This window comes from Miscanthus floridulus, chromosome 18 (genome assembly GCF_019320115.1).
Source record: "Miscanthus floridulus cultivar M001 chromosome 18, ASM1932011v1, whole genome shotgun sequence".
Lineage (NCBI taxonomy): Eukaryota > Viridiplantae > Streptophyta > Magnoliopsida > Poales > Poaceae > Miscanthus > Miscanthus floridulus.
In genome coordinates this window covers 10,546,027-10,566,129 of record NC_089597.1, presented here as the reverse complement: position 1 = coordinate 10,566,129, position 20,103 = coordinate 10,546,027, and the positions used below count along the sequence as shown (strand labels likewise).

The 20,103-nt window shown below is 42.9% G+C and overlaps 1 protein-coding gene and 1 pseudogene across 1 annotated transcript; one reads left to right on the top strand and one right to left on the bottom strand.

Annotated features, from left to right (window-relative positions):
- Positions 1 to 3,220: 3,220 nt before the first annotated feature.
- Positions 3,221 to 7,685, top strand: LOC136523280 (uncharacterized; annotated as a pseudogene).
- A 2,478-nt stretch (positions 7,686 to 10,163) lies between these two features.
- LOC136523279 (uncharacterized) lies at positions 10,164 to 10,469 on the bottom strand. Its single transcript, XM_066517013.1, has one exon. The coding sequence runs from the start codon at positions 10,467 to 10,469 to the stop codon at positions 10,164 to 10,166; it is 306 nt and encodes a 101-aa protein (XP_066373110.1).
- Positions 10,470 to 20,103: the final 9,634 nt, after the last annotated feature.

Genomic DNA, 20,103 nt, shown 5'->3' with positions numbered 1-20,103 from the left:
GTCGAGCACATTGTAACACATTCAAATTCAGATTCAAACTCAGATTCAAACTCAAACACACATTCAGATTTGGGCTCACATTCAGATTCATGATCAAACTCAGATACATTCACATTTGGACTGGGAACTCAATTCCATTGATCAGTTACAATCTACATAATTTACAACAGTGGGAACTCTATTTACATATTTCATAGCTATAATTTACAATTCAGATTTGGCTTCATGCTTCGGGTTGGGCACCTCTATTCAGATTAGGCTTCTATACTGGGGATACTAGCAAAATTCAGAAGTAATGACCAGTCCCATAAGCTGAGAGTGTGCCAAGGTGAGGACTCCTCCATTGCATTCTTTGCATTTAGTTCTTACACGGTCTTTGAATGTTGTTTCACCAATAAGTCAATCAGTAAGCTTTAGGTCACCAGCGCCATCGTTTGCCTCTCCACAGAATTCCTGAAATGGGCAACAATAGAACACTATCAGTATCGAATATGACAAAGCTATGTAAGATAAAACTTTAGCCTACAAGTTTGCTCAATAAGCACACCACAACATTTGAATGAAATGATCCTATCTAGGTACCTTAAATGACATCCATCCAACCACAAAATCCAGCAAGGTTGCTGGTCCAACTCTAAATGAACTAATTGGAACTGATAGCAAATTAACTAATTTTTCGTGGTTGCTGGTCCAACTCTGAATCACATCTAAGAATCCTATCTGGGTACCTTAAATCACATCATCCAACCACAAAATCCAACAAGGTTATAAACCTGGAGGATTATATACCACACAATCCACATAATCCAACAAGGTTATATACCACAAAATCCACATAATCACATCCATCCAATTCACGGTGATGGCGCCGGCGCCCCTATTGTCCTTGCCGGTCTCCTCGGTCTCCAACTCCCCGTCCTTGGGCACGCCATTGACCACCTCGGCGTGGATCCGGGCACGGGCGCGGGCGCCGAGCTCCTCCCGGACGGCGCGCGCCGCGGCGGCCTCGGGGGACTCGCAGGGCTGCATCTTGTCGGACAGCGGCCGTGGGGCGTGCTGCCGAACCGTGACGTCGGGAGCTCGTGGTGGATTGAGGGGATTGGACGGAGGTTGTGGCTGGGGAGCACGAGACGGAATGAGGGGATTGAGGAAAGAACACGGGGATGAAGGGGGTATGGAAAAGAACGTTAACTGAATTTGGTTTAAGTAAAAGTGTGCTCGAGTACAACCAAACATACTTGAGTAGCGCAACGGTAAGGCTCTTTGAGATTCACCCCGAGCTCCCAGGTTCGAACCCTGTTGGAGCCAATTTTTTATTTGCCACCATTTTTTTGTTTTATTTGCCAACATTTTTTGTTTTATTTTTTTCTCTATGGTCCATTTTTTCGTAGATGTTTAATTAGTCTAATATTGCTTCTACTAAAAACAAAGTTTGAAATGATTTTGAGAAAAATGGGCATGCACTAATATTGCTTCTCACATATATCATTGGCACCAGTGAGCCATGTTCATGCTTGTACAAGATGTATACTACCACCTTGTCGAAATCATTTGAAATTTTTATGGGATGTTTATGGAGCCAAACTATGATGTTGTGTGCGTCTATGCAATTTTCTGACCAAGTTTGCCTATTTCTATCATTATTTGTTGGATTAGTGAAGCATAATTGTTAAAATACCTTAAACTAGCTAAAAAATTCTACAAACTTGCATGGACACCTCAATTTGGTGTACAATAATGAAAAAAAAGTTTCAACTAATTCTGAGAAAGTGGTCATGAACATCCTCACAAGGGGATACATGTCTCACATATGGCCTTGTCGCTAAGTGAGAGTTGTTCATGCTTGTACAAGATGTATACTACCACCTTGTCAAAATCATTTGAAATTTTTATGGGAAGTTTATGGAGCCAAACTATGATGTTGTGTGCATCTATGCAATTTTCTGACTAAGTTTGCCTATTTCTATCATTATTTGTTGGATTAGTGAAGCATAATTGTTAAAATACCTTAAACTAGCTAAAAAATTCTACAAACTTGCATGGACACCTCAATTTGGTGTACAATAATGAAAAAAAAGTTTCAACTAATTCTGAGAAAGTGGTCATGAACATCCTCACAAGGGGATACATGTCTCACATATGGCCTTGTCGCTAAGTGAGAGTTGTTCATGCTTGTACAAGATGTATACTACCACCTTGTCATAATCATTTGAAATTTTTATGGGATGTTTATGGAGCCAAACTATGATGTTTTGTGCATCTGTGCGATTTTCTGACCAAGTTTTCCTATTATTGTAATTTTTTGTTGATTAGTGAAGCATAATTGTTAAAATATGCTAAGATAGCTAAAAAATTCAAAAAACTTGCATAGACACCCCACTTTGGTGTATGATGTTGGCAAAAAAGTTTCAACTAATTTTGAGAAAGTGGTCATGCACATCCTCGCAAAGGCATACATGTCTAACATATAACCTAATAACTAAGTGAGAGTTGTTCATGCTTGTACATGATGTATAGTACCACTTTGCCAAAACACATTTGAAACTTTTATGTCATGATCATTAAGCAATAATATAATAACTGAAACTCTGGCAACAAAATGTACATAGAAAAATAAAATAATAATAAACACAAAAAAGTTGGAAAAACCAAAATAAAATTGCCTACCCTCGGACGCGCCAAAAGGATTTCCCCGCGTCATACCGAAAAAAAGCCGCCAAAAAGCCGCCATTTCCCCACTCCCTCATCACCCCTCGGCCATTCGTCCTCTTTTCCCCCTCATCCCCCCACCCCTCCCCACCCACCCATTTCTCCAATCCCTAGCCGCACCACCGGAACACAGCCGCCGCCGCCGAGCTGCCTCGTCGCCCGCGAGCTGCGTCGTCACCGACATCCCCCTCTCCCTCGTCAACTTACCCCTCGGCCACTCGTCCTCTCTTCCTCCCTATTTCTCCAAACCCTAGCCGGACCGCCGGAACACAACCGCCGCCGCCGAGCAGCTCGGTCCCCCACGAGTTCCGTCGTCCCCGACATCCCCCTCTCTCTCATCGCCCCATGGACCTATCTCGCCCCTTCCACCTCTTTCTCAGCCCAACCTAACCCTAACCACCGCCGAATTGTGTGTTATCACCGCACTAGATCTGCTTCCCCGTCGAGTTGGGTTCACCGCACCGGGTCTTGTTCCCCTTTGACGACCACCGTCGACGAGCACCTGGTGGCAATGGTGGCAACAAGGGGTCAAGGTAGGAAGAGACCTGTAGAACAAGAACAAGGTAAGCGAGTCCTCTGTGCAATTACTAGTCTACGTTCTTCAGCTTTTTATGAATGATTGTTCGATATCTGTTACTACTTTATTATTGTAGAATGTTTGTTGAATGATGTGCTGCCTGCTAGGCTATATCGCAAGTAATTAAAGATGTGCTTACTGTCAAAATACCAATGTCAGCTACATGTTATTGGAAGTAATCCCATGTTAGATTCTGGACTTCATTGACATGCTTATAAAATTAGCCGACATGCTTGTGTAGTTGTGTGTTTGTGCTGCTAGAAGTTGAGCTCAGGGTAGGACATATTGTACTGTTCCATTAGAAATTTACACCAACCAGTTCAATGGAGACAAAAGCTAGGCTTACATAGCTCTAATTTGTGATGGACTACCTTCCTTCTCACATGCATATCTTTATCCTTGCATAGCTCTAATTTATTAGAGAATGCAATAGTTTTAACTAGTTACAGAACAGTTAACTACTAATGCTACCAACTGGTATGAAGTCCATAAAGAAACGTTTTCTCCAAGTATTTCACTGAATAATAGGATCTAAGCTTCTGCTTTTGATATTTGCTCATGAATCATTTGTCTATTAGCAAGTTCAGTTGATAAATCAACACATTTGATTATCCTTCTTTATTTATGGACTGTTCTTTGCATTATACTACAACAATTGTGGGAACTCATTTAGTCATATGCAGCTGCATAGGGTGGCCTTAGCACTAGACTTATTAAGCTTATTTCAGATTTATCTTGGCATTTATGTTTTAGGAAATCAAATTCTTAGCTATCACTAAAAATATATAATTGCATACTGGTTGCCCAACTATACTTGTGTAGGCATACTTGTTGCAGAGTTCCTGATAGGTATACTTGTGTAGGCATACCTGAATAGAATGATAGAATCAATAGTTAGAGAGGCAATGTGCAGGCATACTTGTTTAATATTTGAGAGAAAATAAAAGATATTATGATCTATGCCCGCTGAATCATTTAGTAGATTAGAATAAACTTATTTCTTGCTGGTTAGTGTACTGTCTCAAAAATATTAGCCATGAATTTGAATTAAGCACATCAACACATTGAGCCAATTTGTGTACATACTGAATGTTTCAGTTCACTTTGGTAGCTCTGAATTTTTTCTAGCCATATGCCTATACTGCATGTTTCATATTTCAGTTCCTGATCATTATCATTTATTAGCTCTTAGCTGTTACCTTTTACTTGTTGCCTATAACCTACCACCTCTTATCCCTTAGCTCTTCCGCAAGCACTACTAGCTCCTACCTCTTCTCTATCTAGCATCTATTATTACTACTCCTTTTTATTCTCTAATAGACACAATCTGCTTGTTCTTTTAAGAACCTCAAAAAACTGAATATGAGAGAAGGCGGGATGAACAAGTGGCGGCGAATCAGAAGGCATTTGAAGCGTTCGGAATCCTAACAATATCTAGTGAACTTAGTAATTCTTTTCCTCAATCTGCTACAAAGAAGGGGAAAACCTCAGCAAACAAGAAAACAAGTAGTGAAGATTCGGATACATCGGAGTATCTCCTTGAAAATGATGATCAAGGAGATAGTGATGATGATGAAACTGAATCTGATGCGCAGCCACAACCCACTAAGGTGCTTCTTCTATCTTCAAATTACTAGATGGGGAATATTTGCATCGCATTTGAATGTTTTTAATCTGTTCTTTAATGTATGCCCTTGCTTTTTAGATACATATTCTTTCTTTCATACCTGTTCTTTAATATATGCTCTTGATTATTAATGCACATGACTTACTTTATTTTTTTCCACAGTCTCCTTCAGGGCCTAGACGGAAAGTCCTCGCTTCAAAGAAGAAGAAGACAGGTCCCAACATGGCGCCGGGAGTTAGGGTTAGTAAGAGAGTGAGGGCACCGGAAGGTTCACAGGTGCAACCCCCTAGGGCCCTATTCAGATCATCAAAAAGGCTTCAACTTTCAGCGAGAGATGGGCAGATTGAAGATGATCATATAGATGGTCATGATGAAATACCACAAAGGTCTTCTACAGGTGCACAGGAAGACAGTGGAGCTGGTGGTCAGGACATTACAGCTGCAGAGGAAGATGGTGGAGCTGGTTTTCAAGACATGACACTTGCTGAAGACAATGTAGCTGGAGAGGAAGGCACTGAAGGCAAGTTATTTTTTCTTTGTCATTGAAATAGGTCATCTTTTTTGCTGATTTCAATGAAACTAAAGCATTTAAATGCAAATTATATGTTGTAGCTCCTGCACTGAGAGCCCCAAGGAGACCTAGGCCACCCACCAAGGGAACACAGCTAGACAGGTTGACAAAAGCTATGGGAAGGAGAATGCCCATAGCTGTTGCTGAAGGAAAAAGAAGGCCTCATGAACCTGTTCAAGCAGCCAAGTTTGCATCTGAGGCTGGTGTCATCATTCGGGATAAGGTTCCTGTCCTACCTCATTGGAAATTATACAAGAACGACGATGAACATTACAACAATTTTGTGGGAAAGCTCTCTGTAAGTGCATTACTATTTTTATGGTAAACTTGTATATCTGCTTAACCTGAATTGACTAACTAAATATGGAATTGTCAAATGACTAGGGGCGCTTGGCCATTAACACTAACGACAAGCCAATAGAGGATGCTTGCACCGATATGCTGCGCTCTGGGGTGCGACAAAGGCGTTATCGGCTCAAGAAGAAATACTTCAATGGTGTAAGTGCAAATGAGATTAGGACAACTTCTCCAGTTGAATGCATGACTGATGAACAGTGGAGGGAACTAGTTGCAAAGTGGTCTCATCCAAAGAACATGGTATGGGTATATTCTTTCTCAGTCAGTTTCTAGTGGATCTTATCATTTTTAACCTATGATCTCATCTCACATGTCATTCTCCTTTAGGAAACAAGTGAAAAGAACAAGACTAATCGCGGTAAAGTCAAGTATCATCAGACTACCGGCTCTCGCAGCTATGTGGCACACTTGCATGCATATGTAAGTAACTGATTCTCGACATAGCACTGACTTTGTATCATAAGACTGACAAAACTTTGCTGTAATTGAATCTCTATGAAACAGAAGCATGGGAGGAACAATGCAGAGCCCAGCACAGCGCAAGATGAAGAACTTGATGTGGTGGAGGCCTTCGAGACATGCCATACCAGCTCCAAACATGGTCTAAGTGAACCAGCAAGAGAAGCATTGGTAAGTCCCGACATCTGTTTCGGTGCGCCATTTTGTCCATTAATTGGATAGCATGTCCATTATTAAAATGCATCATGTTTGGCGTATGTGTTCTACACTTTTGCTATGCTGTCCTGAAAGTCTGACATGGATACATTAAAATGATTTGTGATTGATTCAGGATTCTTTTTCTCTCAATTATATAGACTGCTGTGAAATTTATCTGCCTTCTCTTATTTACTGTGGTTGAGAAGATCAATAATAAATGGAAATCTGTTATTTGGGAGGTTGATATGTGAACCATTAAGTCCCATGTAATTTTGCTCAAGTGCTGATGTTCACTGAATGAGAGAAAAAATACTAAGAACATGAAATTTCTGTCTCTTTGCCCCAACCAATGCTCATTAAAGTATAAATTGTTCCTTCTGTACATTGCTATATCTAATTAAGCTGTTCCTTCATTATATGTATCTATCTTTCTACTCTGCCATCTTGGTTCAGTCTTTCTACAATATGCAAGTATCACTGTGCATATTATGTTGTCATCCGTTTAATGCTGACCTGAAACATGAACTGAATATGCAATTATCACTGTTTAATGCTGACCTGAAAGATGAACTGAATATGCAATTATCACTGTGCATATCTATCTTTCTACTCTGCCTGCCTGCTCACCTCAAATGCTGACCCCAAACATGAACTGAACATTTTAATTTACCTTACTTGACTGCAAATAAGAATCCATTTTGCTGATAACAAGCTGATAACAATCTGCAAATAAAATACATCTTGTGTGATATTTGCACCTCACTTTAATTCAATAAGTATGAACTAATGATGGCTCATTGTTGTTTCAGTCAAACATGGAAGCTTTGAGGGCAGCACCTGTTGCTGAAGGAGAGACAGTAGTATCTAGTGTGCAGGTTGTGTCATAGGCGCTCTCCAAGAACAGCTCAAACAGTTTCCTAAAGAATGTTGGCATCAAACCAGTGGCATCCTCCAACTCAGCAGCATCAAAAGAAGAGCTTCGGGAACAACTAGCAGCTGAAGCTAAGGCTGCTGTACAAGATGAAATCGATGAGCTCAAGAAGAGAATTGAAGAAGCTGAGGAAAAGATGGAGAGGACACAAAGGGAGATGGAGGATATGAAGAAGCTGGCAGAGGCAAACCAAAAGGCAATGGAGGAGAACAATGCGCTGCTCAAGCGTATCTTGTCCCTGAATTCTTTGAGATGAACCGTTGCCACTGGTCTGTGCTACCAAGGGCTCTGTGTTGTTGCTGCTGGTGCTTGGCAAGGGGTCTGTGTTGCTGGCTGATTTTGTTTAGTCTAAAACCTATGTTGCTGGTGCTTGGCAACTTTATATTATTAGTTGTGATAATGTGAACTGAGATCAATCTAGAACCTGGAATGTGATGTCAAGTTAGTTATATATGAACAGAGTTTATTAGTGTTGAGTCAGTTGTATGGTGACTGGATTGCTGGATCTATTAAGTTATGGAAGCATTTGGTCATTTTAATATTATTTGCATTTTGTAAAAAAAGTAGCATGTGCATCTGTGATGAAAATTCTGGGTTCTGTGATGTTATTGCAATGTGATCAGTGACGAAAATTTTGTTTTCTGTCACCTTATCGTAATTTTAATCTATGATGAAGATTCTGGGTTCTGTGATGAAAATGTAAACCACTCATAGGAAGCCACGTGGACTAATCATAGCGTGCCATGTGGCCCAAAAAAGCGCCATGTGGACCCACCACGTCACTGGACACGTCAGCTACCACGTCAGCAGGCCACGTCACCTACCACGTGGACGTGCCACGTGCGCAAGACACGTCAGCTGCCAGCGTGGCAAGCACCGTTTGGTAACTTGACGGAGCAGCATGTTATGACGAAAACCTAGGTACATCAGTGACGAAAACTCTTCGTCATTAAATGATATCCATTCAGTGACGAAACAAGGCATTTTGTCACAGTTGTTGATCAATGACGCTCATTCTCTGTTTTCGTCACAAGTTCGTCATAGAAGAACTTTGGCGACGATTTTGGAGTCTTCCATGATGAAAGGGGAGCGTCATTGATGAGCACTTCCCTAGTAGTGTGAGGGCCTCGTATTCCGCGGCGTTGTTTGAGGCTGAGAAATGGAGGCGGATGGCATAACAGAGCCTACTCCCATCTAGGGAGATCAGAACCACTCTAGCCCCTGAGCCGGGCACCATTACGGACCCATCGAAGTACATTATCTAGTACTCGTGGGTGACGTTCGGGGTCGGTAACTGGACCTCTATCCATTCGGTGACAAAATCTATGAGAGCCTAAGATTTAATACCGGTACGGGGGATATACCTGATGTCATGGCCCATGAGTTCGAGTGCCCACTTGGAGATCCATCCTGCGGCGTTGTGGTTGCAGACAATGTCTCCGAGTGGGTATAAAGTGACGACCGTGACTTCATGGTTGGTGAAGTAGTGCAGGAGCTTCCAGGTCGTCATCAGCACAGTGTATAGGAATTTCTGCACCTAGGGGTACCAGACCATGGGGTTGGTGAGTACCTCCCTAACAAAGTATACAGGTCGCTGAACCTTAAGGTGGTGTCCCATCTCCTCCCTTTCAACGACCAAGGTGGCGATCACCACATGGTTGCTCGCTGTGACATAAAGGAGGAGGGGTTCTCTCCGTTTGGGAGCGATGAGGATCGAGGCTAACGTCAGTGATGCTTTGAGGCTCTCTAGAGCCAACTGAGCTTCCTCAGTCCAGACAAAGGCGTCTGTCTTTTTAATGAGCTTGTAGAGTGGCATCCCCCGTTCGTCGAGCCAGGAGATGAATTGGCTCAGGGCGGCCAGACATCCGGTGAGCCTTTATATGCCCTTGACATTGCATATAGGGCCCATGTTGGAGATGGCCATGATCTTTTTGGGGTTGGCCTCGATGCCACGCTCGGACATAATGTATCCAAGCAGCTTCCCTTTCGGAACCCCGAAAACACATTTCTCGGTATTCAATATGATGTTGAACCTTCGGAGGTTCGCGAACGTTGCGGCCAAGTTTGCGATTAGGTCGCAAGCTTGAGCCGTTTTGACCACTATGTCATCAACATAGACGGCGATTGTTGGTTTTGGTAGCTCGGCTTGATCAGGCTGATCGAGCGGGTTGATTTGGTCGGTGAAGCATTGCTGCATGCACCTTTGGTAGGTGGCACTAGCATTCTTCAGACCAAAAGGCATGGTTACGTAATAGTACAAACCATACGGGGTGATGAATGAGGTTGCGAGTTGATCAGACTCGTTCATTGCAATCTGGTGATAGCCTGAGTAGGTATCCAGAAAGGAGAGGATCTCGCATCCTGAGGCGGAGTCGACTATCTAGTGTATGCGTGTTAAAGGAAAGTGATCCTTTGGACACGCTTTGTTGAGGCCAGTATAATCAATGCACATTCTTCATTTCCCGGTCTTCTTTTTAACAAGAACAGGATTGGCAAGCTAGTTAGAGTGGAATACCTCTCTGATGAATCCGACTGCTAGGAGTTTGGTGATCTCTTCGCATATGGCCCTACGCCTCTTGTCGTCGAAGTGACGCAGGCACTGCTTGGCGGGCTTTGAGCCCGGGATGAGGCGCAGCGCGTGCTTGGCAACCTCCCGTGGTATGCCCGGCATGTTAGAAAGCTTCCATGCGAAGACATCACGATTGGGGTGCAGGAAATCGACGAGCTCATATTCCTATTTGGCCGGGAGCTGGGTCCCAATCCGCACTGTCTTGATAGGGTCAGTGGGGTTGATTCCCACCGCTTTGGTTTTCTCGAGTGGGCAGAAGGTCGTCGAGGAGGTCGGTTTGTTGCAGTCCGAGACTACCGGGGTCAACGACTCCTCGAGCCACGGGAGCTCGGACGAGTTGATGACGGTAGTGGTGAGCTCAAAGTGCTCGCGGTCGCACATGAAGGCATGTGAGAAGGCACTGCCCACGGTGATGATGCCATTTGGTCTCGGTATCTTCAGCTTGAGGTAGGTGTAGGTGGGGATCGCCATGAATTTGGCGTAGCATGGCCGCCCCAAGATGGCATGGTAGGACCCTGGGAAGTCCACCACTTCAAAGGTGAGGACCTCTGAGCGGAAGTTGGCTCAGTTGCCAAATGTGATGGGCAGGTCAATCTACCTGAGTAGGTACACCTACGCTCCTAGGATCACGCCGTGGAAGGGAGAGCCTGCTGGGCAGAGTTCCGACCAGGGGATGCGCATGGCGTCGAGGGTGTCGACGTAGAGGATGTTGAGGCTGGTGCCTCCATCCATTAGCACCTTGGTGAGGCACTTCTTGCGGATGATGGGGTCGATGACAAGCGGGTAGCGTCCTGGTCTGGCGATGTGGGAGGGATGGTCCCTCTGATCGAAGGTGATCAAAGATTCCGACCAGCTAAGGAAGGAGGGGACGACCGTCTCGGCTGCGCATGCGTCTCTGTAGCATACCTTGTGCTAGCACTTAGAGCAGATGGCGTCGGATCCCCCGAAGATCATGATGCATTCCTCGGGGTCAGGGAAGCTACAAGGACATTGAGCGAGCGTTGTTGAACTAACCAGCTAGCCTTGAATAGCCCATGTTGGAATTGGAGGAGAAACTTTGGTTTGATGCAGTGTTCTACAATTTTTATGATGCACTAAATTATGAGGAACGACATTGAGCAAGGTGCTTCATGTACAAATCTTTCTAGATCTTTTTGGTTAGTGGCTAACTGTCTACCCTGTTTTTAATGCTCTCTAGGGGCATGCAGTGGCGGGATTCTTTTGAAGTCAAATGAGTCATTTCTAGCACACAATTATAATCTCAAGATAGGAATTGTCATTTGAGTCAATGAACATGTAGTACAATTTTGCAAAGCAGACATTAGAAATGCATTCATCAGAAAATTAATCTCTTATACACTATTTGTCAATGCAGAAAATGACCAACACGTAAATACTTGTAGTTTTGCCATACGTTGTGATCGGATGTGACCTAACACTCAATGACACAGGGTTTATACTGGTTCAGGCAACGTGCCCTATGTCCAGTTTGAGTCGGTCGGTGACTTTATTCCTGAGCCCAGGTGCTCGAAGTTTGCTGTGGGGTTACAAACAGAAGGGAGAAAGATGGGGGGGGGGGGTACAAGAGCTCCGGTCGAATTCTGGTCTGAAGGGCCGAGAGTGATGGGAGCTCCGCTATGTGCTAAGTGTTCAAACATTTGTTGTTCGTTGGGATCCTTGGTCATTCGGATCGTGTGTGTTGTTTGAGTTGTTGTGGGCTGATCTATCTCCTTTGGGATTGAGCGCATCCCCTTTTATAGATGAAGGGGATGGCCTGACAAGTGAGAGAGAGAGACTATACGTATGCTAAGTCTTGTTGCCTACGCCGTCGGGTACAAGATGATTGTACGCGCCCATAACACTATTAATGTTAGATGCATGTGGGAGGTTGCGTCGTCTTCTTCTAGTATGGTAGATGTCGGTGCCTGCCATACTGTTCATGCCCAGAGGTATGCAAGGGGTTTTACCGTGCTCGTCTAGTATGGGAGTTGCGGGCGCCCACAATACTGTAGGGCAAATGTCGGCGCCCACAACACTGCTTGGGTTCTGACATGCCTGGAAGGTTGCAGGGCACTCTTCTGACATGTCCTGTCAGTACTGTCCTGCAGGTGTATAGGTTACGGTCCTCGGTATTGCGGTTGACTTGAGTGCCCTGCCTTACTTGCTCCGTTTGTTTCCTGGTCCTCACAAAGCAGGCGTCCCTGGTCGATTGGTCCCAGTTGGCTCCGACTGCGCCAGTCGGAGAAGAGCTATAAGCAGGGGTTCGGTGCGTCCCCGGTCAGAGACGTGGGTCGGAGTCGGAAGTGGTGTTTGGCCATGCCTTCCGGTCGGAGAGGCCGTCCAGAGGTGGGCCGGAGTCGGAAGCGAGCGCTGTTCCTCCTTAGTGAGGCCTTCCGGTCGGAGAGGCCATCCAGAGGTGGGCTGGAATTCAAGAGTGTAAAAGATAAGTCATGGTAGGGCGCCCGAAGGGCGCCGGATGTTCTAGTTATAATTCGTATCTGTGGATTTCCCTTCGTGGAAATCGTGGATTCGTTCTAGGAAGAGACATACCAAATGTGAAAACAGCAACAAACACAGATAGATGGAACAAGTATAAAACTTTCTTTTAGTATTATCAGTCAACATGCGGTAGAGTATTTTAGATTAGTAACGACAGTTTAAGACCACCATAAATGGTCGATCATGCATGCAATCGATCGTTGAATTGATGGGCGGTCATCAGTTTTAAGTTTGGGTTTCGATGCATACAGGTGCAACAGTTAGGTCACTTTATTTTGACAATGCTAGGGGAAGACAGTTTAGGTTAAAATTTAGATGTTGTTTTAAATTATGTTTCATAGTGCCTGGGGTAGGTAGTCTAGATTCTAATTAGAGGATTGTTCTGAAGTATCTTTGATAATGATAGACGTGGGCATTTTAGATGCAAACATTGAGGGTTACTTTATGTACTTCACAATGGTAGAGGTGCATGTTTTTCTGATTTGTACTGACCGATTGTTGGTTGTTAATATTCCTCTTTAGCAACTGTTGTCTGACTCTATAGATTGGATGTGGTATAGTGTGATGATGACTAGTCTACCAAATTAAACACAAATGTTTCTAATTATTGGAAGAATTTTTCTGCATGACAACTGTAAAAAAGGAAAAGATAAAGCGGACAGTAACATTGATATACTGAAACCAAAACAAGTGCAGATAGATGGAATATGCATAGAACTTTCCCATATTATTACCAATCATTGTGGAGTACATTATTTAAGTTAACAATGATGGTTTTGTTACAATCAAATGGACCTGAGGATTGCTCAGATTATGCATCATTGACTGCATGGGCAATCAGTTGATCATGAACGTAGCAATTGGCCTGACACTGCTGAAAAGTGTCATAACAATGTTTTGGCCTTCCATACGAGCAGCAGTAGACCACTTTATTATTTTGGTGCTCCGTGTCACAAAATCCAGTTCGGGTGAGGCTAAAAGCAGCTCGGCCCCTCACAGTTCCAACATCAATGTCCTCGTGAGGACGACCTGATAGATTATGTGTTCATGAGGATGTAGTATATATATGCATATCTAAATTCAAAGATAAAGAGTAGCTGATGATGAGACACTTACATTGCGCAAGAAATACAAAGAGAAGCAATATAAGTGCCAAGGCTCTGCATCTCTCACTCATATTCATACTGGACCTTGAATGATCCGACCGTGTCCTTACACTATCTTGCCTTGGGTTGTTAAGTGGTATATATATATGAATACCAAAACCAATACCTCATGAAAAGACATCAGTTTAATTTATTTTGCTATCTATCTCTATATATTTTCTTCTCTATATGTATCCCTAACCTTGCTCTTTGTCTATCGATCACTATATCTATAATCTCTATTTCTTCTCTATATCTGTATCTTTTCTTCTGCATGTCTATCTCTATCTCTATCTCTATCTTTTCTCATTCTCTATCGCTATCTGTCTCTATTTCTTCTCGTATTTCTCGTTCTCTATCTCTATCTCTATCTCCATCTCCATCTCCATCTCCATCTCCACCATAAATTGGAGCTAGACTTTGATCTAGTGAAACCCAAAATCTATAATGAATTCATTGTAATGTATCTCACAAATTAGATGTAAATTTGATCAAATTATTAAATTCTAGCTTCCACCATATGTTGGACGTACAAGCATTTACAATTGTTCCTAAAAGGTGTGGAGAGGTGGTTGAAAAGGTGTTCCATCAAATTTATTACAAACAAGCTAGTTGCTTGTAGCACCCGGTTTTTAAGTACAAAACCAGATAATACCATATGTGAGCCCACCAAGTCAAATCACACATATGGCTACAAACAGGGGTAATATCAAAAGACAATGCATATTACATAAAGTATTTATTACAAGAAATACAACCTCAGACAACAAATAGCGGGAAGACAACTCCGTCCATCAGGCAAAAGCTCCAACGTTACAGGGACAACTGACTTGTTGATCACAAGCCTAACAACTCCAGAATCTAGCAATCTGGTACCCATATGTGATTTTTATCCAAGTAGTAAAAATAAAACAAGCATAAGTACATATCGTATTCGGCAATATAACATGGGGTTATGAAGCTCAAAAGGATGACACTGGTTTACTGCAGTTCGCATTTTAATTAGTCACAGTTTTAACACAAAATTAGCATATAGTTGTGCTTAAGCCCCAATTAAACCACATGATCATATAAAGCAACATTTTATCTCATAGTTAACCATCAACAATAATAGTCCGCTATTTTGTGAGTTCTCAGGGCCGCTCGTGACTGTGAGCATGGCTGTTATAACAGTTTTACACTTTGCAGAGATTGTACAATCTCACCATGATCGTGAGAATAGATTTGGCTATGAGATTTCTTATGACATGGCTTGGAGAGCAAAACTATTGGCCTTGGAGGAGAGGTTCGGTACGTACAAGGACTCAAATCACCACCTTCCAGCTCTTATGGAAACCATTCAATCAAGAAACCCTAGCACTATAATTGATATTGATGACTACATAAACGAGAAAGGAGACCTTGTGCTCAAACGAGCTTTTTGTTCTTTCGGTTACATGATACAGGCCTTCAAGCATTGCTGACCTCTACTATGTGTCGATTACAGTTTCTTGACTGGACAGTACAGAGGTATGTTGCTAACCGCCATAGGGGTTGACGGCAACAACCAGGTTGTGCCTACTGCTTTTGCCCTGGTTGAATCGGAGAATAGTAAAAGCTGGTTGTGGTTCCTAAAGCTGTTGAAATAGGCTATGGTCGAAGAAAGGGAGAATGTTTGTGTCCTGCATGATCGTAATGCATTTATTGAATGCAATGGAAAATTTGAAGAACGGTACTGATCCAGAGGTCCAATGGTCCGATATACAAAGTCGCTGGTGCATGAAGCATCTTGCTGCTAATTTCTATAAGCAGTTCAAGAGCAAGCACTTGATGGACCTGTTCAAGAGACCGTGCAAGCAGATCAGAAACAAAAATTTGATTTCTTTTAGCAATGGTTAGAGGAGCTGACCACAAGCCACAACATCGTCAACTGTTGTGGCACGAGAGGAGGAGCTTCAAGGCCTTGGTCCAAATCCTAATGAGCCTAAAATAAAAACTCATCGACATAACGGAGGTAGGTTTTTAAAGTGTTTCTCAGATTGGATTAAAGAGGAGCCCCTAGAGAAGTGGTCTTTGTTGTAAGACACCTTCGGAGCTCAGTACGGCATAATGACGACGAATCTCGCAGAGGTTTACAACTGGGTGCTCAAAGGTACACGTTCCCTTCCATTGGTTGCCATTGTGGAGGGTATCCTGAGGGCCACAATGTTGTCTCTGTGAGAGCGTTGTCAAGTGGCAATTGCACTTGTTCAGAATCCACACATGACATATTCAGCGAAGATTTCTGCATACATCAAAGAGAATAGTGCCAAAGAATCCCTGCATAGGGTCTTTTATGCTGGTAATCAGAACCTTGTGTATGAAGTGTATCTGCGTGACAAGGGTGGACTTGGCATTGGTCCAAGCGAAATAACTATGGAGTGTCAGTTATGGCCATCGGAGAACAAGTGCACGTTACAATTAGTACTACCACTATCCATGCTCCCATGTGCTTGCTTCTGTTGGAAAAGCCAAAGTTCCCATGTGGTGAGCTTCGAGGTTGGAGGGCCATTTCTAATTTCACTATGGCAGTTCATGACTCCAACAGTCAATGCTCTCCAGATCCGAACAAATGGGTGGAGGCAAGGGGTCATCGCAAGAGTCATCGTATTAGGAATGACATGGATGATTTGGAGGCTTCAGACAAGCATCCTTTCTACCTAGCGTGCGGTGGAGATCATATGAGGAAAAATTGCGATGTGTACCCTACACATAGGCTTCTAGATGGAACGGAAGAGTGGCATATTCCAAAATGCAACTCTAGGGTTTGGACTAGGGCTTGTAATATTTAGTTTCGGTCTATAGTGTAATATTTTAGTTTGGGACTATCATGCGTTTAAGATTTTAGTTTCAAAAGATTATGTAATATTTTACTTTGGGACCCATTCGATGAGGCCATGTACCGAGAGTACTTGTGTTGGTTCGATGGAGCCACATGCGTCCGTTGCTTCCACGTGCTATCAGAGGCTGCGCCACACGAGGCCAAGATCACCGACACTTTCGCGATGGAGCCACTAGCTGCTTTCCATGCGCTGGTAAGCAAATTTCTTACATAGGTTGTCCTATCCTTACTTTGCAAATGAAGCATAACAATACATGAGACAATACATGCCTTGCTTGCAGATAGATATCTACAGTGATGTGGGCAACGAGCTGCTTTTCTATGCCCAGCGGTTCGAGCACAACTCCCCAACGGTTGGTAGGCTCGAGTTGGTTGCCGCCCATCGACGACTAGGGCAACGTTGCTTGGCGAGAGTATGCCGAGCATCAAGCTGCCACACCACTAACGTAGTTTTTCATGGCCACCAGGGTGTGCCTCCACCTCCACCTCCACCACCACCTCCAGTCGACGGATTGGGAGGACATTCTCGTCCATCCCAGCACACACTACTACATTCAGACCTATCACAAGTGATTCGTAAAGCTCATCACTAGCCCTTTTCGGTCTCTGCAGTAAACTATCGGTTGTGATGACATTCTCATCACAAGCGGTTTTGCAACCGGCGGTGATAATAGCATATCACAGTCGGTTTGTATTACCAGCTGACGGTGATTTGAATTTTCAAAATTCCCAAAAACAGGCCAAAAATTAGCAAAAAATTTTGTTTCAATCCTGGGAAGCCCCCCACCAGCTCTAGCTTCATGGTACCGGGAAGCTACTCTTGCTCCAACTCCACGCTATTTTTCATGGTACCCGGTGCTGGGATTGACCTTTGTCCTTTGCACCTCTAACCACTTCACCCCCTACCTCACTTGTGTCTATATAACATATCCATTCCCCTAGTATTCACTTTTTAGGATTTAAAATGAATATTTAGAACCCTAAACGGCTTCAAATGAAAAAGTAAAAAAACTACAAATTTGTTGTTCTAATCGAGATCTATAACTTTGATTTTGGTTGTTTCGCCATCCGAGGCTGTTCAACATATTTGAATTTCAAAACGTCAAAACTTCAGCCAGACTTTTGGGACCACAAATGATTTCAAATGAAAAACTCATCAACTACAAAGTTGTTGTTCTCATCGATATCTATAACTTTGGTTTTTGTTGATTTTCCATCCGAGGTTGTTTGAAAAAATTGGTTTTTAAAAATTTTAAAACTTGAGATACAAATTTGAGACTATAAATGATTTCTAATGAAATAGTTGTCAACTACAAAATTGTATATCTCATCGAGATCTACAACTTTGAGATAAGGCGGTCATTTTTCCATCTTGGTTCGTTTGTACAATTCAAAAAAAATGAATTTCAAAATTTGAGCGCTTCAAACAGAATTCTGGGACCATACATGGTTTCAAATGAAAAAGTCATGAAATACAAAGTTGTCGATTGCGTCGAGATATACAACTTTGATATAAAGTTTGTTTCCATCTGACTTTATTTGAAAAAAATATGAATTTATTTATACTACAGCATAGTTTTGACTGCCGTTGGTTCATATGGCGAGGCGGCAATGATGAGGAGCACATCATCACCACCGGCTGGTGGTGCAAACCGGCTGTGATGATGGACTATCACCATCAGTTGGTAAGACGAAGCGATGGTGATAGTTATCCACCCGAACGTTCTTACGAACCGGCGGTGATACTCTTATCACCAACGGTTCATATTACGAACCATTGGTGATAGCTATCACCATCGTTTTTATTGATACCGATGGTGATAGATGCGTTGGTGATTGGCCAATCTATAGTAGTGACGTGCCGCAGCAGATGGTTCAAGTCCTAGGTAATTCAGCGATTACCTTCCTTATTTCTTATGTACTATGTATGTAACATGCTCTATCTAACCTAACCTTTTTTGTATAGGTACACGTGCTTCTTGCAGTGACTACACGAAGGGTACTAGCAGCTTCGGGACTTTCACACGGATGACACTCCTCCTTGGTTCCACGAGGAGGTCGGGCCCTCATAGCTTTCTGGTGCACCTATACCGACTCAGGGTATTGAGCATATGGAGTCAACCCCACTGGCACGATAGCGACGCCGTCCAGACCAGTGGACTTACCCTACGGCCCAGGTTCGTCACCGAGGTGCACAGGCGCCTAAGCGTGGTCGTCATGTAGGTTAAGCGTGTACGACTGTATGGTTGTATGCTAGCACGGATGTATGGATGCGAACTAATATACTCTTGGATTTGTAATGCGAACTGATGAACTAATATGCGCACTTTGGCAATGGAGGCAACGCTCCAATACAGTCCCACGCCTGCATCATGGCAAAGGACAATTAAAAACGTAAAAAGACAAATGTACTCTTCGATTTGTGATGCGAACTAATCTAGTATTTTTAGTGTTGCTCAAAAAGTGGGAAAGTTAGTTTTCTATCCGGAGATGGTTGTGTTCGTGAAAAAGTATCACATCGGGTGATGGCTGCATCTAGAACAGAAAGAATACAACATGAAATAGTATTGTCGGCCGCGTGGCCTATCGGCAACTAGTCTGCCGACTGACCTGTCGGCCTTCCAAAAGCCGACAGTCTATTTTGGCGTGCGTTGGTCGCCACGTGTGCGCCACGTAGGCCTGTCGGCTAGTGAGCGGCCGACAAGATGCTATATGTGTAACTTTTGTATAACAACTTCTACATTTGCAATTAATCATTAAAAATATTATTTTAAAAAAATTTCTGAAATTATATTGAGACAGCAGTTGCTACACTAAATGTTAACGGACTAGCCAGAGGGTGTACCGTTCGAATTTTCGTAGCACATAGTGTGTCTCCTGCACCATCCCAAATTAGCTTAGAACTCTCTTCTTGTTACCGACGTTGAATACTCCCTCCATACTAAAAAAAATGAAGTCGTTTTGGACAGCGACACGGTCTACAAAGCATAACTTTGACTACTTATTTTTATAAAGATATTTATCAAAAAGTGATATATGTAAATTTTTATGAAAGTATTTTTCAAGACAAATCTATTCATATGGTTTTCATATTTCCAAACTCAACAACTTAAAAGTTGTTCATGATTTATATTCCCAATGTTTGACCCCATTCTTGTCCAGAACGAGTTCATTTTTTTAGTATGGAGGGAGTACATTATTTATATATCCACCGTCAGTTTAAAACCGTAATTTATGCAGTCGGTGCCTGGACTGGTGCGCAGGTTGGATTACAAACAGGGCATGAGTCCCGACACTTACGCAAAGTGTCATAACATAATGGTTTCGGCTTTTCATTTGTGCAGCAATAGCACTTGTGCTTAATGTCACAATAAAATTCCATACAAAATATGAGTACCACTTTGCCCTCGTTTAGTGCTGTGCTTGGGAGGCTATATGCCCGCCTGGTTGTGGTTCCAACATCCAGCTGCTGGTGAGGACGACCTGTTTGTTTGTGTGTCACATATATATACTAGCTAGTATACTACTTTCCATCAGTAGTATTATATATATAAATTTAACTAAGGACAAAGATTGGTTGATAAAACATAAGCACGAGTAG